The 25,883-nt window shown below is 41.3% G+C and overlaps 1 protein-coding gene across 1 annotated transcript in view; it reads left to right on the top strand.

Moving 5' to 3' along the window:
• The window catches only part of CSMD3 (CUB and Sushi multiple domains 3), a 2,043,988-nt gene that overhangs the window by 1,880,893 nt on the left and 137,212 nt on the right, over positions 1 to 25,883 (top strand). The window contains exons 59-62 of the mRNA XM_030189879.1: positions 411 to 587; positions 9,949 to 10,128; positions 11,998 to 12,171; positions 22,192 to 22,365. Of these exons, the coding sequence (XP_030045739.1) occupies positions 411 to 587; positions 9,949 to 10,128; positions 11,998 to 12,171; positions 22,192 to 22,365 (705 nt within the window). The remainder of the gene's footprint in view (positions 1 to 410; positions 588 to 9,948; positions 10,129 to 11,997; positions 12,172 to 22,191; positions 22,366 to 25,883) is intronic.

The following is a 25,883-nucleotide window of genomic DNA, read 5'->3' as shown; positions in this document are numbered from 1 at the left end:
TTAACCTTTATCTCTTTGACCTATTAAATGCCTCTATTTATAAATGTAAAGATATTGATATTTATAAAGATAGATAGAGAGAAAGGGATCTAGATATATATAGTACATAAATGAAAGTGTAAATTTTGCATTCTGATACAAAACCCTTCATAGACTTCAACAAGTATATTAAGTTCTTCCTGTATAGTTTACTATTTGTAGAGTGTTCATGAAGGCTTAAATATTCATGCTAATGTTTATTGCATAAATTGAGATTTTAAAATGAGGATATGTATGTTTATTAGTCCATTCTTTTGGTCAATCGTTCCAAAAACTGGAACACAAAATGGGCAGTTGAATGTTTGACATGAGAAAAGCAGTATAGCAGCTTTTACTGTTGATTTACTTATTTTCATTGCCATTTTTTATAGCCGTGCAGTGTGGTAATCCAGGAACATCTCCTAATGCAAAAGTATTTCGTATGGATGGCACAGTATTCCATCACTCAATAACTTATTCGTGCATGGAAGGATATATATTATCTGGATCTTCGGTAAGGGAGTGCACTGCCAATGGAACTTGGTCTGGAACCTTGCCTAACTGTACAAGTAAGTTTTCTTTTCAGTGAATAATCTGTAAATGCTCCAGTGAGTTTAAAAGAAATCACACTTTAAAGAAAGATGTGGGGATAATTTGTCTTTGTATAGCTGAAGAAGCTTAATTTGAACAGTAACAACAAACTTGTATCACACAGAGGAGTATTTTCCAGGGCTGGCCTAGTCATTGGGCATCTGCCGAGGATAGCAGCATCTTTTCTTCCCTTCCCTAACCTCATGCAATGGCCAGCATCTCCCCATTCTTTCCTGCCCACACCGCCAGTACACTTCCTCTTCACGGACTCAACTTATTTGGCTATGGTGCTAATTGAACAAAAGTTGGAGGAAATCTAAAATCTAATGGGACTAATTTACTGTGTGTTTCCTCCTCTAGGATGACTAGGTTGGTGTCAACTCAAATTAGCTTTTTAGTGGCAGGGCCTCCTTTATGGAATTCCATTCCTTTCTCACTTTGATTGGAGACAGTTGAAAAAGTGTTTATATGATCAAGTGTATGGTTTATAGAATATGTTCACATTGAAAGACTGGTATGTCAAAGTATCTATGAAATATTTATTAATCTTGAATAATTACAATTAATTCTGGTCTTTTTTAACATTGTTTGTATTTTTAACATTATGGACATTATTCTATAAAATTTATGCTCCTAAATTTACAAGCATAAATTATGAGCCTAATCTATGCTCCAAAATAGAATATGCTTGTAATTTAGGAGCGTAAATTTAGGAGCACAAATTATGCTCATAAATTTAGATGCATAAATTTTAGGAGCGTAAATTTAGGAGGATAACCTTTATACAATAATGCCCTATATGCTCTTCTCAGATTAATATTGTTTAGATTAAGTGGTATAGAAATAAAAATAAATAAGAAAATAAAAGTCATTTACACACATTCACAAAAAAACCTTTATAAAATGACCTCCTTAATGATTTGCTATTTCACTTTTTATAATTTCATAGCAAAGCAGTTTATAGGACAAAAGGCACAAGTCCAACATTGACTAAGAGGGATATTTACCAAGATGTGAGAAAATTATATGCACCCTTTTTTTGCAGTTTGAATCCTAATGGTAGTACCGCAAGACCACTGCTAGGAGTTAAGAAGATTAAATTTTAAGGCCAACAGCAAATAGGGATTAGTGATTGCTCATGCCCAGTTACTAATCACCATGGATCTCCCTACCCTGACCAGACTAGATAGGCCATGTGGAGGGGCATAATCGAACGGGGTGCCCAAGTTTTCCTGAGGACGTCCTCGCAGGACGTCCCCATGAAGGGGCGGGGAAACCCATATTATCGAAACAAGATGGGTGTCCATCTTTTGTTTCAAAAATATGGTCAGGGATGCCCAAATCTCAACATTTAGGTCGACGTTAGAGATGATCGTGCTTAGAGATGGTTGTCCCCGATTTTCGGCGATAATGGAAACCAAGGACACCCATCTCAGAAATGACCAAATCCAAGCCCTTTGGTTATGGGAGGAGCCAGCATTCGTAGTGCACTGGACCCCCTGACATAGCAAGACACCAACCAGGCACCCTAGGAGGCACTGTAGTGGACTTCAGAAATTCCTCCCAGGTGCATAGCTCCCTTACCTTGGGTGCTGAGCCCCACAAAACCCACTCTCCGCAACTGTACAACACTACCATAGCTCTTAGGGATGAAGGGGAGCACCTAGATGTGGGTACAGTAGGTTTGTGGTGGGTTTTGGAGGGCTCACATTTACCACCACAAGTGTAACAGGTAGGGGGGGTGGGCTGGGTCCGCCTGCCTGAAGTGCACTGCAGTACCCACTAAAACTGCTCCAGGGTCCTGCTTACTGCTGTCATGGAGCTGGGTATGATATTTGAGGCTGGCAGAGACTCTGGAAAAAATATTTTAGTGTTTTTTTAGGGTGGTCATCTGGTCATTTAGGGCACATTTTTGTGGCTTGGTCGTAAAAAAAAAGGACCAAATAAAGTTGTCCAAGTGTTCGTCATGGACACCCTTCTTTTTTCCATTATCAGCCGAGGACACCCATGTGTTAAGCACGCGCCAGTCCCGCCTTTGCTATGCTTCTGACATGCACCGTGAACTTTGGTTGACCCCAAGACAGAAAGCAGTTGAGGGCACTCAAAATCGGCTTTTGATTATGCTGATTTGGGCGACCCTGTGAGAAGGACGCTCATCTTGCGATTTGTGTCGAAAGATGGGCGCCCTTCTCTTTCGAAAATAAGCCTGATGGTCTTTATCTGCCTACATTTTTCTATATTTTTGATGTACCTAATTAAATATAGTGCTAGAAACTCTTTCTTCCTCTTCCCATCCTCTTTCTGATCATCTCCCCTCTTCCGCTCACTGCCCTTATGCTCCTTTTCAAATAATGTGATAAGATCTACATAATGTCCTCATAAAAATCATTGATGATTGTCAGATCTAAAGGGGCAAGCTCACACCATGTGTGCCCTTTTTGTGAGATCTGCAGGAAACCCACTGAACTCCCCACAAAAGCTGGGAATGGCACCATACAGCCACTACCACCTAGTGTATCAGAGGAAGAGGAGAAAGATTTAATTTAATTTCAACACTTGAGTTACAACAAAATAATATTGCAATACAATATAAAGTACAGGCAAATCACTACAAAAGTTGCAATACCATAAGCCGTACCTTTACAGATGTTTTTTTTTAAACAACCATGTTTTTACATATTTCCTAACACACATATAAGTGTGAAATATTTATTAAGTCAGATGGTGTCTTGCCCCATCCTTGACCATCTTTAAATCTAGATTGAAAGCCCACCTCTTTAACATTGCTTTTGACTCGTAACCACTTATATCCAATCGACTCCACCTACCCTCCTCTCCTCTTTCCTCTACACATTAATTGATTTGTTTGCTATATTTTTTGTCTACTAGATTATAAGCTCTTTGAGCAGGGACTGTATTTCTTCTATGTTTGTGCAGCGCTGCGTACGCTTTGTAGCGCTATAGAAATGCTAAATAGTAGTAGTAGTAATGGCAGATTATTCCAAAGTTCAGAAGCTCTTCTATATAATGTACCTTTTCATGTGCTTGCTAATTGGCAACCCATATGAGATGAAAGGGCTAATAACAGTTCCTCTGATGACTGTAAGAGGTGAGATGGCTTATATATAGACCAGTTAAATACTCAGGACTCAGTCCATATACAATTTTAAAGATAAATTCAATCTTCACTCGCACAGGCAACCAATGCAATTCACGTAAAAAAGGGGTTGCATGCTCAAACTTTTTACCTTTCAAAATCAGAAACTGAGGAATCCCAAGAGTCTGAAGACTCCCACACCTGCATATGGTCTCCCCCTGCAGCACACCTTTGTTGCTTCTCCAAATCCAAACATTTTACTACATGCTGCAGCCTATGCATAAATTTCTTGCCCCTCACGAGCCAGCTCAATGTCAAAGTCCTTTGACCACTCCCAGAAACACCCCTTCTCCCCTCACTCCATCCCCCAAAATTCCACACCCCCAACCCACCCAGCAACTCCCCAGTACTCTGATCCAACTCACCAGAATTTTCCCATTGCCCTGCTTCAGAAGACTGCTCAGGTCCCAGAACCACCACATGCTGTTGCTGCTGCCACCACCGCTGCTTCTTCACACTCCCATGTTCCCTAGCTGCTCATACACTCAACCTCCCTTCAAACCCATAACTACCCACTACAGAAGTCTTCCCAGCTTGCCTCTGAATACGAGAGCCACCATGCTGTCTCAACTACACAGCCTTTCCCATACCCTGTTGACCAACTTACCTGAATGTCTGATGCCCCCCCATCCAGACCCACCCGAGTCTGAGAAGCTGAATTTGCTACCCAATCTGACTGCACTCTCCTTGGTGCCATTTTCCCCACAAACAATCTGGCACTGTTACTGGCCACCCGCAGCCCTCAGACACTCCAAAATAATCTGCCTGAACCAGCACAGAGGCAGGCACCGCCAAGGCCACCGGAAGAAGGCACCACCACAGGCAACCTGCTGCAAATAAGGCTTCTCTCCCAGTGCAATGATGATGGCTGCTGGGAACCACTACTCATCCTGGCATCCCACATTGCCTCATCAGTCCCCAATTACCATCACAGACCAAACCTGCAACAGCTTCTGCATACACCACCAGATGACACTGCCATCTAATTGAAAGTCTTTTGCGACTAGCAGGGTCCAAACCACTACTACTGTAAACAGAATCCCTGTAGCACCAAACTGCACTAACCAATGGCAGACTGCTGTGCTGCTGCCTCAAATCCCCCACAATTACTACAAAAAAACACCACGAAAACCTGTACAAAAGCCTTCCTTACACCCCACCATAGTTATACACCCTATCCCGCCTGTCCCCAGAACGCAACAAACACTCAGCACACCAACCTTTAACTAATCACACTCCTACCACCCTTACATACCCTTTCCACCAATCCTATTCTTTCTCTTGGCTCCTCCCACTCTACTTCTTCCCAACTGCAATTTTTTTCATCTTTCACTCATTCCTCCCCTCTTCTTTTCTTTTTTTTTTTTTAACAGCTTTCTTTATTTCTTTACCTTCTGTGACCTACTGAAATGTACCAATCCCCAACCCTGAAAATGTCTCTTCCCCATGGATGCAGCTCAGCCAAGGTTAAAAGCTCACTATTAAATGTCAGTGGGCTCCCCTTATGAAAATGAAAATAGGAATACTGTTGTTTACCAGTTAAAGGAAAATGATATATAAAATAATTTATTTTGAGTGTACACCTTTAGAAGCAGGAAAACCTAGTAAAAAGTGATCAATCATTTGAGAATTTCCTTTCAAATTTGGCACTGTGATTAGCTTTAAGTATATTGGTACTTGGCCAAAAATCATTTATGCAGAATGCATGCCAACTTAAATATTATTCTGGCCTCAAAAGGGAGCCAATGTAATTTCATCAACAGTGAAGTTGCTCTTTCAAACTTCTTGGACCCATAAATCAGTCTGGCGGTGGTATTACATATAATTTGATTAATTTTTTTTCATTAGTTTAGTCAAAATAAAACAGCATATAATTAATTGATCAACACATACAAAAAAGCAATGATGACCAAGGAGAGAAATAAAAGACTCCAGATTGCACCATAGTTGTAAAACTTTACTCTGGTTTCCAAAGGTCAATCACATTAAATGTGTGCATCCCTACCTGTAAAATATGTGCTGTTAGATACGTGCAAATTTACAGAATACTGCTTAGGCCAAATGTTGGCATTTCCATGTGTATGTGCATTGTTCTAATCCTTTATGTGCATATTTGGCACATAAATGTTAGTGTGCCACCTACCACCACCACCACTTATGGGGGTATTGTATTTAACTTACAATTGTATAAAACCACCCCAAAAGAGTCTTGAAGCTCAGTTCTTTACATAGTTCCTCACAGATAGGCAATTTTAAAACATGTACGTGATGCCTTTTAGATGCATAAGGAACAACATTGCCACATAGATGTGCATCACACTGCCTCTTGTTAGTGGTCATTGGGGCTGATATTCAGACTGTGAGAGGTAGCCAGGCCCGCCTCCTGTGGTCAGTGCTGAACCCGGATATTCATTTCCAGTGATCAGCATTGAATATCCGGTTTATTTTTGGCCAGTTTCAACTTAACCAGCCAAGTCAATATTCAGCACTGGCTGGTTAAGTTGAAACCGGCCAAAGATAGACCTGCTACTTTGGCAGCCTAATTTGGCTGCCAAACTTAGCCAGCAATACACTGAATGCTAGTGGATAGCTGGTTGTATCATGTGATATAACCGGTTCACTGAGGACAAGCAGGCCTGTAATTCTTAAAGATGGGTAACGCAGGGTCTGCATTGCCAGTCTGGAACTTGTAACATGCTTAAAAATAGGTCTTTGAGGGTCAGGCACATTCCATCGCGCATGCATGAGTGCCTTCCCTTCTGCCACTTGAGCACAGGAGTAGCAGTTCTCTTTTGTCCACAATGAGGAGAGGACATGTTTGTTATCCACTCCACACAACTGCTTTGGTTGGTCTTTTTGTGCCTTCCTTTTTTCTTTTTTTTCTTAATACCTCTTTTGGGGTTTACCTTTTTTTAATCCTTCCCTGTATATATTTTTTAGATTGTTTTTGCCTTTTTTCTAAGTTATTTTGTTTTACCGTGCTTGCTAGGCCACATTTAGGCCTGAGCTCCGGTTGTATTTTTCCCTTTTCTCTTTTTTGGTGCTCTTCCATTTGTTTAGTATCATTGACTCAATTGATTTGGCAATGGCTGTTTTTCCTTTCATGTCATCAAATATTTCCCAGTGGCTTTAAGTGCTGCACTTGGTGCAACAAAACCATCTCTGGCAAGTATACTCATTCTTGGTGTCTATAGTGTTTGGGGCCTGATCATCCCCCTGCCAACTGTATTCTTTGTCTTCATATGAAGAAAAGAACACAGTTGGTTAAAGAGGGTCAGAGAGAAAAGATTTTTGGAGCCAGGTCTGAAGCCTCAACGTTGGTGTTGGCATTGGTGTCTTCGACATTGGCATCGGATGTTGCATTGGCATCAGGTGCATTGGTCCATATGGCTGTGAGACCCTTGCACACTGGGAGTGACTGTGCATCGAGTGGATCTCTACCTGTCTCAATGCCAGCTGCTATGCAGGTCCTCTGGGACTGATGGTTGTTAATTCTGACCCTAAGGCGACAAGTGGACTTGAAGACCTCCTCTTCGGCATTGGGAATCATCAATGCCAGGCATCGGAAGAAGCATTGGCTTCAATCCCCCTTAAAGCATGGTGCCAGGAGCTCCAGGGCACTGAGGATTTCTCCGATCCCCGAGAAGCATTTTCCGTTGCGGGGATGATCAAAGTCTCCAGGGGCGTGGTGGAGGCCTAGCAAAGGCGGGACTTGGGCATGCCTAACACATCGGCGTTCTCGACCCATAATGGAAAAAAGGGCGTCCCTGACGAACACTTGGACAACTTTACCCACAAAAAGGTGCTCGAACTGACCAGATGACCACCGGAGGAAATTGGGGATGACCTCCCCTTACTCCCCCAGTGGTCACCAACCCCCTCCCACCCTCAAATGTTTTTTAAAATATTTTTTGCCAGCCTCTATGCCAGTCTCAAATATCATACCCAGCTCCATGACAGCAGTATGCAGGTCCCTAGAGCAGTTTTAGTGGGTGCAGTAGAATTCAGGCAGGTGGACCCAGGCCCATCCCCCCTACCTGTTACACTTGTGGTGGTAAATGTGAGCCCTTCAAAACTCACCAGAAACCCATTGTACCCACATCTAGGTGAGCTATGGTAGTGGTGTACACTTGTGGGTAGTGGGTTTTGGGGGGGCTCAGCACACAAGGTAAGGGAGCTATGTACCTGGGAGCTTTTTTTGAAGTCCACTGCAGTGCCCCCTAGGGTGCCTGGTTCGTGTCCTGGCATGTCAGGGCGACAAGTGCACTATGAATGCTGGCTCCTCCCACGACCAAAGGGCTTCAATTTGGTCATTTCTGAGATGGGCGTCCTTAGTTTCCATTATCGCTGAAAATCAGAACGACCAAGTCTAAGGACGACAATCTCTAGGGATGACCTAAATGTTAAGAGTTGGGCGTCCCTGACCGTATTATAGAAACAAAAGATGGACGCCCATCTTGTTTTGATAATACGGGTTTCCCTGTCCCTTTGCCGAGATGTCCTGCGAGGACGTCATCAGGAAAACTTGGGTGCCCCTTTCAATTATGCCCCTCCATGTGAGCAAAGTTTCATGTGCAAATTGTAAAACAGTGTCAGTTGTGTGTGTAACTTAATAGAATAATTAGCTGCTAATTGGCATTAACAATTATTAGCTACAATTGGTGTTAATTGGCACTAATTAGCTGTTACAGGCATAAGTCAGTATTCTACAAATTGTATGTGCAAAATCCATAGCTTGCAACTGCAAGAGGGTGTGGACCTACAAGGCATGACGGGTCAGGGGCACGCCAAGCACTTATAAGCATGGGTTATAGAATATTGTCAAGTCAGATAAGAAGCAGCCCAAAGAACCAACCAATGGCTGACAGATACAAGAAGCTTATTTAAAAAGCAAGCTTTGGTAACAAAAGTGGGCTTATATCATCCTACCATATAGATGTGCTAGTAAAAGCCCAATATGTTTCGGCCTCGGACTGCCTGCACCAGAAGCATATTTGGTCCTTATTACAGGGACATATAACACACCTTAAAAATAGAATATTCAGGGCATAAAGGTTGCTTACACTGGACTCTTTTTTTCTGAAGCATTCACACTGGCCTTGAGGAGTATAGTGTAATCAACCTTTATGCCCTGAATATTCTATTTGTTGGCTGGTTGTTTTGGCTGTGTTTTTTTTGACTTGTGAATTATTGCTGTAGCTTTTTTGTGCCTCTTCTTTGTTCTTGGATTTATAGAATAATCGTGCATGTAAAATCCATAGCTCACAACTGTAAGAGAGTGTGGAACTGGGAGGGGAATGGGTGGGCCGGGACATACCAAGCACTTTTAAGCTTGAGTTATAGAATATTGTTACACACCTAATAGCCTGCAGTTAGGCACAAGCATTTATACCAGCCTTTCAGCTAACATAGGTGCTCATGCATAAATCTGGTGTGTAAATTATTGCAATATAGAATTTGTATTTAGTGAGCCGCATCCCGGTGCCTAACTTTGAGCAACATTGTGAGAATTACTCCTTAGCCTGCAGAATCATTAAATGCCACCTGAAGTTAGGTATCCAATTACACACCCAGTTATAGAATAGGGTCAGTCATGCATATAACATAACTAGTTGATCAGCACTAATAATTGGCATTAACAAGCACTGATTGGCACTAATTAGCAGTTGTACACATAACTGACATGCCCCTATTCTGTAAACTGAGTGCCTAATTTCTCACATGCGCAACTGCAATGGAGGTATTAAAAAGGAAGGGACATGAGAGCTCTGACTATTCCCTGCATTCACTGTATAGAAAAATTGCACTTATGCGCCCAACTGCTGCTTTGTAGACTCCTGCATTTATGCCTGCCATAGACATAGCTTAAGTGGTCATACCTAGAGTTTGGTGTGTTTCTGCGGACTTACACTAATATTCTATACCAGGTTTAGCACACTGCTCTGCCATTATAGAATACTAGCTTAGTGCCCAGTTTTCTTGGTGCCTAACTTTAGGTGCCATTTATAAAATTTCCCCATGTGTCCCTGTAGCTCTTTGATTGCCAATATTTATGGATTTTATATACCTTCAGATAAACACATTTCTATACCGATTAAAAATAATCAAATTAATGTTTTCTTTTTCTTTGAAATAGTTATATTAATTTAGTACCATCTGCTTTTTAACCCTTTCACTTACAGTAATCAGTTGTGGGGATCCAGGTATACCAGCTAATGGTATTAGATATGGAGATGATTTTATTGTTGGACAGAATGTGACTTATCTTTGCCAACCTGGCTACACAATGGAACCCAAGAGCTCTAGAACACATACATGCACTATTAACGGCACTTGGAGTGGAGTGATTCCAATTTGTAAAGGTATTTTTTTGTTCTTCCTTAAGGTTATATTTTTTTCCACTTTTTTTTCATTACATCAAGCAGCAGAAGAGGCGAAGCATTATTCATAGTAGCAAACTCAAACTGTGCTTTTGGCTGAGAAACTCATTTGTTCACTTACTGAAGTATAAGCAAGTGGTTTTGTGTTTATGGGCAGAGACAGTTTATATACAGTGTCCCGTGGATTTAGTGAAAGGGATACTTTTGTGAAAGATTAATGTTGCACTGTTTTTATTTAATTGCAAAGTATGCTATCCTAATGTAGGGGGTCTTTTACTAAGCCACGATAGCATTTTTAGTGTGCTCTAATGATTAGTGCACGTTAAATGCTATAGACGCCCATTGGAATAAATGGCATTTAGCGCATGCTCATTTGTAGCACAGACCAAAAACACTACCACAACTTAGTGTAAGACCCTATTAGTAGCCAAAACATAGGGACCACTTCATAGTATTTAATCAACAACGCCACATCACACATCTTGTTTTAAGCAGAAAAGGTCAATTCAACCTGTCTAGACACTTTGATTGACTGTGGTGGATATTGCCACAATGTTTTATCAGTATATCACCATTGATATTGGTTGCATCTTTCCCATGGTGAATTAATTCAATATTCCAAAATAATATACTGGTGGTGGTGAGCATTTTTGTAGCTGCCGCTGGTGTAATTCCCAGATATTCAATTTCTGAGTATTGTGTTTATTTTTGGAGGCCATATCTTGCTAAGGTCATAAAAAGACGAAGTGGTTCAAAGAAAAGGAACAAAAATGGTATGGGATTTGTGTCACAAGACATATAAAGAGAGACTCGAGGACCTGAACATGTATATCCTGGAAGAAAGGAGACGGGTGAAATGGCAAAGACATTCAAATATTTGAAAAGTATTAATCTACAAACAACCCTTTTCCAGAGACGGGTATGTGGTCGAACTAGAGGACATGAATTGAGGTTGCAGTGGGGCTGACTGAGGAATAACTTCATGAAGTTCTTTTTCACAGAGAGGGAGGTAGATACCTAGAATGTCCTCCCGCGGGAGGTGATGGAGATGAAAATGGTAACAGAATTCAAAAACGGGCATAGGATAAACACAAAAGAATCATGTATAGAAGGTATGGAACCAAACAAGCTTAGTGGTGATTAGATGTCAACACTAGTAATTGGGAAGCAAAGCCAGTGCTAGGCAGACTTCTATGGTCAGTGCCCTAATCAACAGATTCAGCTTCAGTAGTTGGAGAATAAGGTCAGTGCCAGGCAAACTTCTACAGTCTGTGCCCTGAAAATGACAAGGACAAATCAAGATCAAGTATACATATTTAATATCACATCATACCTTATGCTATGAATTTATCTTGTTGGGCAGACTGGATGAACTGTACAGATCTTTATCTGCCGTCATCTACTATGGTACATTTTTTTATTCCTGAAGAACAGGCTCATGATGACCACCAGGGACAAGAACTAGAATGAAAAGGTCATAGCTGTGCTCACATTAATAGCATGCATGCTATATTAATACCATGTCAATCACAAAAAATGTAGTGTTGTGCTCATCTACAATATGCTATATAAATCATTATAATAGTTTATTTTAGTTGAGTTTCATTTATTGTCTATACATTAAATCAATACTAATTTCAGTTCAAGCATATTTTCTGCAGATTTTAAGGTATATCTAAAATTCATCACAAAAATGCTTACTGCAGGTAATAGTTCATCATTGGCACTAAAACTTCATATAAAGTACTGTTCTCCAGAAAGGTTAAATTAGCACATCTGTTTTCCTTAATAACTAGGTGCCACAGGGATATTTGTAACATCTGTGCCTAATTATTTGTAATGTTATTACAGCTGTAACCTGCCCAGCTCCACCCCAAATTTCTAATGGAAGGTTGGAAGGAACAAATTTTGACTGGGGATTTAGCATTAGTTATATGTGTTCCCCTGGCTATGAGCTATCATTTCCTGCAGTATTAACCTGTGTTGGGAATGGAACTTGGAGTGGTGAAGTACCCCAGTGTCTACGTAAGTATTTTATGCTTATGCTATCTGCAATTATATATCCTTATGTTAACAAAATCAGGTGACTAATGGAAGCAATATGCTGCAAAATTATTAAAAGTTTGGTACAATTGTCTTTTGCTAGTTATCTTCACTGAAACATGATTTTAAGAAAATAAAATTGATAGAAATTGAGAGGCCCTTTTACTAAGCAGTGTAAGCATCTACACATGCCCAATGTGCACCAAAATGCAGTTACCGCATGGCTACCATGTGGCCCTTGTGGCAATTTAATTTTTGGCATGCATCCGCTACGTGCACCCAAAAAATAATTGTATTTTCTGGTGTGCACCAGCTATGCACACCAAGTGGCATTTGGCACACATAGGTCATTACCGCCCGGTTACCACGTGAGACTTTACCGCTAGGTCAATGGCTGGCAGTAAGGTCCCAGATCCAAAATGAACGCACAACAATTTTCATTTTTCCGCACGTCCATTTTCAGCAAAAATGTTAAAAAGGTATTTTTTGTAGGTGTGCTGAATAATGATTCTGCAGTCACCCAAAACACGCGTCTACACTATCGCAGGCCATTTTTCAGCGCACCTTAGTAAAAGGACCCCTAAATGAGGACAATGTTCACACTACCCAAATCAGTAAACAGCTTGTGGACATTTTTTAATCCATAAACTTTGTAACATTTAATCCTTATGGATACTTTGTTCTTATAAATGTGACTCTAACCGTTAGTGGCTGGTGGTGTGGTAATGCCAGCAAAACCCATTCACTTTGAATGGGCAGTGTTGACATTGCTGAGCGGCAGCCACTAATGTGGCAGGGGCCTAAATCTTTTTTATACAAAATGCTTAACTTTCATAAGTGCTGTCAGTGTTCCATAAATCAACCCCACTGACTGTGGCCAGAGTTTCATCAAACAGCTGTCTCAAGGTGTAGTAAATCTTTCTGCGTTCTGTCACACACTCTCACTATTTTGAGCGTGAAAGAGTATGACAGAACAGAAGGATTAAATGTTACACAGAGTTTTAGGAACTTGAAATTGGAGTGTTTTTTTATGCCAGTGATTCATCCTGAAAAATCCTGCCACCTATAGAAACAGACAAAACAAAAAGGCGAAGGATGGACTCTGAGGATCTCCCTCCCCCCCCCCCCCCCCCCCGCCCAAGCTTTTGTCTTACTCTGTGTTCGAATTGTACATTTAAGTACACAAGCTGGACATTTGAATGAGTTAGATTGTGAGTTATTTGTGGTCTTTTTCATTCTCTATTGCATTTTGGTTACTATTTTGTGTATGGTAATGAATTACAAACATGTTGTGGTACAAGCAAGGGTATTTTTGGCTGTGGCCCTAATTTTTGAGAAATATATTGCCAGTAGAGGGGAGATGGGGTAACACTATTTAGCATTCAGAAAGAATGTGAACCATACCTGTATACTTAATTGCTGGAGATTTAGTATGGAGAGTGCTTGAAGGTTGAGGAAGGACAATTGTGATTCGGAGGTGGAGGGAGGCTAAGTAAAATAGGAAAGCTGAATAACAGATGAAGGCCAATTGCTCTAAGTATGTTTGCGGTTTTAATGTCATGTCTTAACTTTTGAGATTTTGTACTTCACCTTGGGTGGAGATCTCTAGTCTTCAAGTTGGCAGTGAAAAACTATAAAAAAGCAAACATAAATAAGAAACATAGGACGTCTTTTACTAAGGCGCGCTCATGTTTTTAGTGCGCTCTAAAATTTTGGGTGTGCTAAACATTACAGCATTGGTGTCTCGAACATTTAGCATGCCTACAATTTTAGTGCGCACCAGAAACATGAATGTGCCTTAGCAAAAGACCCCCATAATAATCTTTTGGTATAATATTCATTTGTTTCAGGTAAATAATATATTACTAAACCCTTTCAATTATCTCTATGTGAAGATTCATAAAGGGACCCTTTTACTAAACAGTGGTATGGCTACTGCACGTGTGTGGCAAAACATCACTACCACTGAGTGAATCCAGGCAACCAGCGATAGTTTTGTTTTTGCCATGCACCATTTCCCAGAAAATAATTTTGTATTTTCTATCACAGGAGCTGGGGAGTAGGTATGCCCATCAGGTTAATGTGTGAGCCATTACAACCTACTAAATAGGAAGCAGTAAATTCTCAGGCAGTAAATGGCCATGCACCAATTTTTATATTAGCGCACGTCCATTAACGACCTCCATATAAAAAATAGGTATTTTTCTGCTGTGTTAAAAAGTGTCCTGGTGCACAGGAATTCCACACTCCCACACTACCGCACTACCGCATTACCACAGACCACTTTTTATCACAAACTGGTAAAAGGGCCCCAAAATGTTTTATATTGCCATTGATATAAACAGATATCAAGCCATATGCAAATCATGGAAGGTTCAGTCTGACCTTCTGCACAGATAAGAATTAGATAGCTTTGCCCATATATGGAAACATAACCCATAGCAGTAGTCTCACAATACCTTTCAAAAACGTGATCATCATTGGCAAAAATGTGTGGCAAATGGTGGTGACTATGTAGAAAATATATGAATAAAAGAACAAGTTTCAAGCATTATTTTTGTTTTTCATTCATCTTAGTATCTTCATTTAAACAAAAGTTCTGGAGATGAAGGCATTACTTTCATTTAACCCTTGTACATTATTTGTTTTCAATTAGCAAAGAGTATTTTTGAGAGTATTTTTTGCTGTTTCTTTTAGTTCTGGGAAGAGTTAAAATGATGCAGCACCTTGCAGGCTGCTGTGATAAAAGAAACATTAATGACAAAGAATGCATGAACTGAGACCCATTGACTCTTATTTTGTGCCTGACAGGCATTTCATATCTTCCTTTAAGCCTCATCAGCATCTACTGGGCTGTCTTAATAAAGTTTTTCCACCCAAGGAAGTGAAATATTCTCACTTGTTTTTTTCTTCCATTTTATTTCTCTCTAATGTGATAGATTTAAATTATAGATTGAAAAGGTTCATCAAAACTGATGGGCAGAAAGAGTAGAACAGATTCTGTTTGCATATCAGGTACAGTCCCTCTCTCTGTCAAACATAGAAACTATCTCCTGACTTCCCTTGCACATTCAGAAAGCTCCCTTCCCCCACATTCACTCATGTTAAAATGTGTCTGTATGCTGCAGGTTGGTTTTGTACATTATAAAGTCCTGTACATTGCATTATGTGAAATTTTTTCTATTTAATTTCTGTGATGTGTATGCTGTTCTACAATATCACACTCAATTTACTGTAGTTTTAACATGTAGTAAAATGCATGTTGCCTATATTATTTTCCTAGACCTAATGCTATTATGATTTATGGCAAACTAATAACATGCAGTGAACATTGTTATCATTCAATGTATGTTCATAGCATCATTTGCCACCCACTGCTATGGAAATGCAATGATTTGTCAACTTTCCAAACCCTATTTCCTATATAAATATAGACACCAATGTTCCTGTTTTGATATCTGAATCACAAAGTAAGCCAAAGAATCTATCAAGAGCTGCCCCCAAAACTGTCAAATTATAAGAGGCTCTGTATATGCATACTGATCTCTGGCCAATTCATTATGGACATCCTGAAATCCTGGTTAGGTGTGAATTACATAAGAACAGAAGAGTAGCCATACTGGGTCAGACCAATGGTCCATCTAGCCCAGCATTCTGTTTTCCAAACAGTGGCCAAGCCAGGTCGCAAGTACCTGGCAGAAACCCAAATCGTGGCAACACTCCATACTTCAAATCCCAGGGCAAGCAGTTGCTTCCCATGTCTATCTCAATAGCAGACTATGGACTTTTCCTCCAGGAGTTTGTCCAAATCTTTTTTTGTTAACCCAGATACGCTAACTGCTGTTACCACTTCCACTAGCAAAGAGTTCCAGAGCTTAACTATTCGTTGAGTGAAAAAATATTTCCTCCTATTTATTTTTAAAGTATTTCCATGTCACTTCCTCAAGTGTCCCCTAGTCTTTGTACTTTTGGAATGAGTAAAAAAGTGATTTACTTCTACTCGTTCTACACCACTCAGGATTTTGTAGACCTCAATAATATCTCCCTTCAGCCGTCTCTTTTCCAAGCTGAAGAGCCCTAACCTCTTTAGTCTTTCCTCATACAAGAGGAGTTCCATCCCCTTTATCATTTTAGTCGCTCTTCTTTGAACCTTTTCTAATTCTGCTATGTCCAGGAGAGGGTTTGGCAGCCCTGCTGTACTCTTGTTAAAGATTGCCCATGAAAGAACCAGGTCCATTTATAAAGACATGATTGAAACCTGCTACAACCATAGTTAGCAGTTGAGAGGCCAGAAGATTCACTAAAATATGATGGTAGCTAAAGTTGCCTCATGACTAGAAATCATGATTAAAAACCTTCCTATTTGTGCTGGGTTTCAAGTACTTTGTGGTCAGCAGCTGACACCTCCCCAAGATTAGAGAGTGGGGGAGAGATAGCAGGGCACAGGCTATGAGATTCAGTTTAGGGGGTCCTTTTACTAAATTGCACTGAAAAATAGCCTGCACTAGTGTAGACGCGTGTTAGTGCATCTTTAAAAAATGCCTTTTTTTGGCCAAAAATGGATGTGCACCCATTTTTGGAGACCTTACCGCCACCCATTCACTTAGCAGTAAGGTCTCACGCGTTAACTGAGCCGTAATCGTCCACACGCGTACTATGCCAATTATCACCCAGTTAGCGCCTCGTGCCAGAAACTAAAATATACTTTCCGACACACATAGTGGACGCATAAAAAATGAAATTACCGCCCAGGCCAAGTGGTGTCCGTGCGATAGTTCCGAATTGACGCGCGTTGTGCATGCATAGGCGTCAACGCAGCTTAGTAAAAGGTCCCCTAGATTTCTCAGTCTGGTTATCTAATGGCCTCAGCCATATTATTTATTGTATTTTGTGCTCCTTGGACAACACAGAGGTTGGGGGGAAGACTTGCCAGGGTAACTGCTTCTTCTTTTAAAAAAATATTACAGTTCAAACAATTCAATGCACATTTGCAGGCACTGAACTGAAATCACTTTTAAAAATAGAGTTCTTGGCATTTAAGCAATCATATTCATGTTCAAATATATATTAATAGATTTTATACTAAAGACAGTAACACCTCAATTTACAGAATTTAACCAAATTTAAAATCAATGTATAGTATAATGGAAATAAGGCTCTATGTTTTTGACAAGAAAACAATGGAGTGAAAGAAACTGAAGGGATGGGGATGGAGTTAAGAGGATTTAAGGACATCCCATTATCCTATTAAAGGATGAGCCAGAAAAAGAGCATTTGCATAATCCTTCACCTCAGGCAGCTAAATGAGCTCTCAGCAGGATTCTCAAACATAGCTTGGAAAGTGGAAGGGAAACTTCTTTCTGCCTGATCAGGAGATCAATATTCTGAAGGCCTTGTAAAAAGATTTCTTTCTTCATATTGGTTCTAAAGACTGCCATTCTGGAAAATAAATGCTTGCCAACCACTTTCTGAAGAAAAAAAGATGTTAGTGTGTGTGTGTGGGGGGGGGGGGGGGGGGGGGGGGGGGAATACACAGTATTGTTCTACCACATACCTCTTATTCTGTTGACTATCCACAAGGATACTTAAAAACAAGCCCTCTCCCCAGCCCAATATGTCAGTGTTTTTTTAAACACTGATCATGGCCAGCTAAATTATCCCCCAGTATTCAGTGCTGGGCCATTTCTGATCACCAGCAATTAAAATCATAGATAATTTTGAGTGGCCTGTCCACTTGGAGCTTATGCTGGTCCAGAAGATATTCAGCTGGGGCTGCGGCTGAATATCGGGCTGGTTCCCGCATAACACTTTTTTAAAGGATGTTTTACATTCCCCTGAGCCCCCTCCTACCCCCAACAATGATTCCTCCTCCCCACCCCTCAGAACAAAGGCCCCCCAGAAACCCCCAACCCCTTAACAATCCAGGTAGGGCCCTCATTGGTCTGCCTGTATACCTGGTGGTCCAGCGATGGTCATTGGGGGCAGGAGCACAGCCCTTTTGCTCCTGCCCCTTGTGGCACTGGTCTAAAATGGCTGCCGTGAACTCTTGCTGCTGCTGCTGCTTATGGTACTGCACAAACTATTGTGAGCTGCTACGAGAGATTGTGGCAGCCATTTTAAATCAGCACTGCAAGGGGCAGAAGTGAGGGGGCTGTGCTTCTGCCCCCAATGACCACTGCTGGACCACCAGATAATTGTTGCTGCATATCCCCACTTAGGTAGCAGAAAGAGATTTAAACAGGAAAAAGAGGCTTCTGCTCACTTAAATCGCATTGATTATCAGCCTCAAGTGCTTTATTGACAGGATTAAGTGGGGTGGGGAGGGGTGGGTGTGAAATAAGGTTTTGCTGCTGTCACTGCTGCTCCTGCTGGGAATTTATTTATTTAGATTTTGCTCACACATTTTCATAGGTAGATCAAGGCAAGTTATTGTCAGGTGCAGTAAGTACTTGCCTATCCACCACCCAGGCTTATAACCTGAATGAGAGAGCATAGCATGAAGTTAGGAGGTTATAACCTCAGGAGTAATCTAAGGTAATACTTTTCATGGAAAGGGTGGTAGACACATGGAATTGCCTCGCGGTGGAGGTGGTGGAAATGAGGACTGTGTCTGAATTTAAGAAAGTGGGGGACAGGCATGTGGGATCTCTTAGGGTAAGGAGGAAATAGTGGTTGCTGTGAATGGGCAGACTAGATGGGCCATTTCATTTGTGTAAAGAAACAGCAGGGCAAATATTCCACAAAATCCAGAACAGTGGTAGGAAAGGAGCAGATCACACAAGGAAAGATTCCTTGAGAAATGTTTTATTCCTGTGAAGTCTAAAATTAAAAGCCCAACACTGGTCGTGTTTTGCCCATACAAGGGCTGCATCTGGGGCTAAGATATCCAAGCGGTATGACCTGTTCACTTTATCTCCATAGTCTAAATCGGTGTAGGCCAAAAGATGGCAACCTCACACAGCAGTTCAGTAGTGCAAATTTGGGTGTGCTTACAAGATGCACATGCAACTTAATTGGCTACTGAACTGTTAACCATCAATAATTGGATGTTAACCAATTATTGATGTTAATTGGCACCAATTAGAGGATTTGCATGTGCATCTGGTGGCACACAATTCTATAATACTGGGTGCCTAAATCCCATAGAATGCAACCCAAAAGAGGGCATGGCCATGGGAGGGGCACGGGTAGGTCAGGGCAAACTGTTAATAAAATAAAAGTATAAGATGTGTTTTGTTGTTGATGTTGTTGTTGCTTGTGTATTTATATTTTTCAAAATCCAAAAGTGAAGGCTCAACAACACACTCTAGTTAAAGGGGGAAAGGGATCTCATCATACTGTGGCAAGTTCTTCTTCTCATAACTTTGAGGCAGACAGTGAAAAAGTAATCACTGATTCCCTCCTCCAAAAAAAAAAAAAAAATCCAAAATGTTTTTTTTTTATTTTATTTTTATCTTGCAAATCAGTTTTATGGTATTAAATGATATATCTTCTCTTTGTATGTTCACTCAGAAGTCCATCTAGTATAATCCCACAACAAAAATACAGAGAAAGCTCGGGACTTATCTGTATCATGTAGTGTTCATATAGCATCCACGATATCCCAGCATAGAACAGTGTGGGCCCGATGGACCAGTTTCACGGTAGCTTTTTCAGGAAATCCACTGGTAATGGCTGTACTGCTGTTGAAATAGTAGCTCCCCCGCTACTCCCATGGTTTGCTCTTCATTAGCAGGGGAGCTACCATTTCAGCAGCAGTACAGCCATTACCAGTGGGGGGGGGGGGGGCGTTGGGGGGGATCGGTGATTACTTTTTCACTGTGTGCCTCAAAATTATGAAAAAAAGAACTTGTCACAGTATTATGAGAGCCTTTTCCCCCTTTAACTAGAGAATGTTGTTGAGCCTTCACTTTTGGATTTTGAGTAGTCTCATAGGATCAGTGAAGTGGATCTGAGTGAGTTTGCACTTTGAGTATTCATATTTTTCCACAACCATTCATGGGTATTAGGGAAAAATGCACACAAAAAGGTCAATATTCAAAATCACTTATATTTTAGAATAGATAATTGCTTGACTACAGTATAGCAAGGATCTAAGTTGTGGTAATATATTCACTATGCAGATCAAGGTAGCAAAGAGGTAATTCATTTCATATCCAAATAGACAAATATTTCCTTTTCCGTGATAATTTGATTGATTGATTGATTGATTGATTTGTGATACAACTTAAAGTATTTAAAATTTCCTCATGCTTAGTTGCTTCCATTAGTATGAAATTAAATGCAATAAGGAATGGAGAAGTAACCTGATGGTAAGAGCAGTGGGCTGATGACCAAGGAAGCCACAACTGCTCCTTGTGATTTTGGTAAGTCATTTAGGAGGTCTTTTACTAAACCATGTTAAGTGCTAACGTGCACTTAACACAGAAATAAAGACATTGCAAAAGTCAATAAAGTATTTTGCAGTAATTTCCTTCTCAGAACAGGCTATTCTCATGCTATTAATTTTTTACAATTATTTTTCAGGAAGGGGCATGTTATGGTTGGAGAATGGGCATAGAAGCATTATCCAGCTAGCATGCATTCATTAGCATGCACTAAACTGGGTAATGCTGACATAACATTTTCTGTTCCCCCTGCAGTTATGCACAGACAAGTTCCCTAATGCATATTAATGTCAAGCATGATTACTGCAGATTCACCTAGCACCACCTCCTGAGGTGACATACAATTTGTCCACACTACCTGCATATTTGACAATCACAGTGAACTAACTGAAATGTGCAGTTTACAGCCAATCTGCTCCCATTAACCACTCAGTCACCATCTCGTTGTGGGGTTCTTTTATTACTACTACTACTACTACTTGACATTTCTAAAGTGCTACTAGGGTTACGTAGCGCTGTACAATTTAACATAGAAGGACAGTCCCTGCTCAAAGGAGCTTACAATCTAAAGGACAAATGTACAGTCAGTCAAATAGGGGCAGTCTAGATTTCCTGAAAGGCATAAAGGTTAGGTGCCGAAAGTAACATTGAAGAGGTGGGCTTTGAGCAAGGATTTGAAGATGGGTAGGGAGGGGGCTTGGCGTAAGGGCTCAGGAAGTTTATTCCAAGCATAGCGTGTGGTAAGCCTAATGCATGCCTTCCTTGTGCTAAAAAGGCATTACTACGGGACACGCTGAGGCGTCCCATGGTAGTTTCCTACTCTGTGTGTGATAATGCCATGATGGAAAATGTTTTCTATTTTCTAGCATGCGAGGCATGCCCATGGGCAGAGAGTAACTGTGCCTACACTAATTAGGTTGCAGAGGATCATTATTGCGTACTACCTGATTATCATGGGAATAGTGCCAGATCCCTTACTGCCTGTTAAATAGGTGGCGGTAAAGGCTCCCATGGTAATGGCCACATGCTAATGGGGAAATTAGCGTGTAGCAACCTGGCCATTTTACCACCACACTAAAAGTGGCCACAGCGCATGGAAAATGCATGAAGACACTAGCACCAGACACTTCTTAGCATGGCTTGGTAATAGGACCCCTATGTGCAGTACTAAAGCTCATGCTAACAAGCCTTCTGAGAACAGGAAAATACCATATATCTGAAGGTAACTTGCCTTGAGATATTACTGAAAAAGGCATGAGCTAAATCCAGATTCGGAACAAAAAAGTGAGGAAAACCAAGGAGGATACCAAAAAAACTTTATTAGGTATTAAAAAACGGGATCGTTTTTTAATACCTAATAAAGTTTTTTTGGTATCCTCCTTGGTTTTTCTCACTTTCTTGTTTCATATCTCAAAGCATCATGAGATTTGTTTACCTCCTTCTTTTTGCTTGTTCTAAATCCAGATTCTCCATGATAGTCTTTATCAGAAAAGTGTCAGTGGAACACACTAAGCATGAATGGTGTCTTTACCCAACATGTAACTTTACTTTAGATGTCACATTGTAATTAATCCTTTACAGTGCACGTAACAAAATCTCATTCTTCTCTAAACAGCAAAATTTTGTGGTGACCCTGGAATACCTGCACAAGGCAAAAGAGAAGGAAAGAGTTTTATCTACCAATCAGAAGTCTCATTTACCTGCAATATCCCCTATGTGTTAGTGGGATCCAGTACTAGGATATGTCAAGTTGATGGTACATGGAGTGGTTCCTCTCCACGTTGCATAGGTAACACATGTATTTTTGAATTAAATATAATTCTATGTTTTATCTCTGTCTCACTCATCACAGTTTCCCCATTTCCCCTTAATCGTTTATGATATCATCACCAGGCCAGTAACTCATACCAAAGCTCTGCAGACTTTAAAACTAGATTAGAAGGTTTGAAAGCAGCAAACACACCCCAAAAGGAAAGATTCTACTGTCCATGGCAGGGGCGTAGCCAGACTTCGTGGTGGGAGGGGGACAAAGCCCGAGGTGGGGGGCACATTTTGATCTGCCGCCCCCTCCTGCCATCTCGCCACCGCCTCCCCACCCTGCTGCTCCCCACCCACTGCCGCAGCAAATGTCCTGCATGTTCCTTTTAGTGAAACTGAGCATGCTCAGTTTTACTAAAAGGAGCCAGACGCAATAGAATGGGGCAGGCAACACGGCGGCGCCGGAGACCAGAGCTGGACAAGGCTTCAGCTGGTGGGGTTTGTGGACCCCACCAGCAAAACCAGAGGCCCAGACCCCTGTGGCCCCATGTAGCTATGCTACTGGTCCATGGATCTCAGCAGTCAGAATCAATCACCATTGAGCAATGCACTTTGTGCCAATGCCTGCATCAGTGACATGATCACCAGGTCATCAACTCTTTAATCTACCACGCACCAATGGTAGATAACCACTGGTTGACTGCCACCAAAGTGGTGACTCGAAGGAGGTCTCCCCCTTTGTGGGTCTGTTCAGGGCTCCCTTTAGGTGTCAGATCTCAGTGAATAATTGGAATTTGTTCTTTGTTAAACATTGTGTTTCTCCTATCAATTGAACCTCAGCATCAATGATTAATTTAATGCTATTGGTTCTCTTTATTGAAGAAATATAGCATGAAATATTCTACACCTCATATCAGAGGAAATATGATCCTAATAAGTTTATATTCAGTGGAAGGTAACTGCGTAGAAGTGGCTCCTACCTGACTAGCTCTTGCTGACCAGGCCCAACACAGATATTCAGTGGCATTTAACTCAATAATGCTGCTTAATATCTGTTCTCACCTCCCCAGCACTATCCAGTTATTGCTGAGGTGTCCCAGAGGCAGACATCAAACAGAGCTAGAAGCTATCTGGGCACTGCTGATGTTCAGCGCCAGTGCCAGATAACTATCTGGGCAGTTGGATCAGGTACCAATTGAATATCAATGGCACCCTGATAAGTTACAGTAACATGGGAAATGCCCAACCTAAGTTCTGGTGTAGTGCTGAATATCTGTGTCTAAGTCAACACATAGCAGCCAGCATTTTAAAAACACTGACTACCATGGGCTGACTATTGACCAGAATATAGAAGCTCTTTTACTAAACTTCATTAGGTGCTAACATGTGCCTAATGCAGCTGCAAATGGAATATATGAGACGTGCTCAGGTATCCTGCTGTAACTGCCAAAGGAACATGCGTTAACCACACACTACAAAGTATATTTTTCGATGTGGCAAGTCATGGGCAGAGAATGGTCATTCCTACATTAACCATTTGGGCACATCTACATTACTGTGCACTAACTGATTAGCACAGGAATACCCTGTGAGCTCTAACTTCAGACAAAATGGGTGGTGGTAAGTGTTCATGTGATAATTTTTAAAAATGCCTGTTTGCTAATTGCAACATGAGCACATGGCCATTAATACAAAAAAATAGAAAATTTGCCCTTTTACAGCTACAGTGAAAATGGAATTGACATACAAGAAAGTCCCGAGTAAGGGCGTGCTAAGGCCACATTTTGCCGCAGCTTAGTAGAAGGATGGATAAATATGTCAAACCTAATAAGAAGATTTAAAATCATTTCCCTGTGAATTTACTGCATGCTTAATGTGAGATCTGTTAAATGTAAAGCTGTATAATTTATGATCTAATTCTGTGGTTAAAATTCAATCCAAAATATTATTTTCACCTGATTAAGAGCTCCTTTTACACAGCAGTGCTAGCAATTCCAGCATGGCCAATGCAACAAAGCCCATTCAATTCATATGGGCTTCATCGTATTTGCCAGAATTGCTAGTGCGGCTTTGTAAAAGGAGCCCTAAGAAAAGTAAATGGTGTAATTTTTTCATAACCTTAAACCAAAAAGCTTTTCAGCTGAGCATCACCTCACAATTGGAAGAAACAGAGGAGGAATATTGCAATACTGAGTGAGCAGAAGGCTTGGACTCTTCATAAAATACAGACAGTGGGTAGTGAAAAGGTCAAAAGAAAAACTTTAATTCTGTACAAAGGAGCAGGTGGGGGGAAGAGGGGGTGGTGGTTGGGAAGCAAAGATAGGGGAGGGCAGACTTATACGGTCTGTACCAGAGCCGGTGATGGGAGGCGGGACTGGTGGTTGGGAGGCGGGAAATACTGCTGGGCAGACTTATATGGTCTGTGCCCTGAAAAGGACAGGTACAAATTCAATTCAAGGTAAGGTATACACATATGAGTTTGTCTTGGGCAGACTGGATGGACCATGCAGGTCTTTTTCTGCCGTCATCTACTGTGTTACTATGTTACTATGTAAACAGGCTTGTAAATTCACAGGTTCTGTACCCTCAATAAAGTCTCTGAAATGCAATCCTTGTACTCTGTTCCACATGTCACCACTATATACCATTTTCCCTCATGAATCAGGGCCTCGGTAGCTTTTCCCAGACATAGCTCTCACAGTTAACAGGTACTTTTCATAATCTCTTTATTTAGGTTCCATGTAACTTTTCCTACCTTACTGAATTTCTGTCTCCCCAAAATCCATGTGCATCTCCTCCTCTGTCTTCCCTCCCCTCCATCCATGTACAGTATTTCTCTTCTCCCCCTCCCCTCCATCCATGTTCATCTCACTTCCTCTCTCTTTCCTCCTCTCCATCCATGTCCAGCATTTCAAATCTCTCCCCTCCCCACCATCCATGTGCATCTCCTTCCTCTGTCTTCCCTCTCCTCCATCCAAGTCCAGTATTTCTCCTCTCCCCCTCCATCCAAGTCCAGTATTTCTCCTCTCCCCCTCCATGTGCATATCCTTCCCTCCAACATTTCTCTTCCCTGCCCTCCACTCCATCCATATCCAGCATTTCTCCTCTCTCCCCTCCCTTCCATCCATGTGCATCTCCTTCCTGTCTTCCCTCTCCTCCATCCATGTCCAGCATTTCTTCTGCCCTCCCTTCCATCCATCCATGTCCAGCAGCTCTCCTCTCCCCCTCCCCTCCCCTCCCATCTCCTTCCTGTCTTCCCTCTCCTCCATCCATGTCCAGCATTTCTTCTGCCCTCCCTTCCATCCATCCATGTCCAGCAGCTCTCCTCTCCCCCTCCCCTCCCCTCCCATCTATGTCCTAGAATTCTCCTTTGCTCCTATTCTTCCCTCTCATTCATGTCCAGTGATTCTCCTCTCTCCCGTGCCCTCCCATCCCATCCATGTCCAGCATTTCTCCTCTCTCCCCTTCATCCATTTGCATCTGCTTCCTGTCTTCCCTCTCCTCCATCCATATCCAACATTTCTCCTGCCCTACCCTCCATCCATCCAT

Source organism: Microcaecilia unicolor, chromosome 1 (genome assembly GCF_901765095.1).
Source record: "Microcaecilia unicolor chromosome 1, aMicUni1.1, whole genome shotgun sequence".
Lineage (NCBI taxonomy): Eukaryota > Metazoa > Chordata > Amphibia > Gymnophiona > Siphonopidae > Microcaecilia > Microcaecilia unicolor.
The sequence above is the reverse complement of the archived record's forward strand: the minus strand, read 5'-3'. Positions and strand labels throughout refer to the sequence as shown.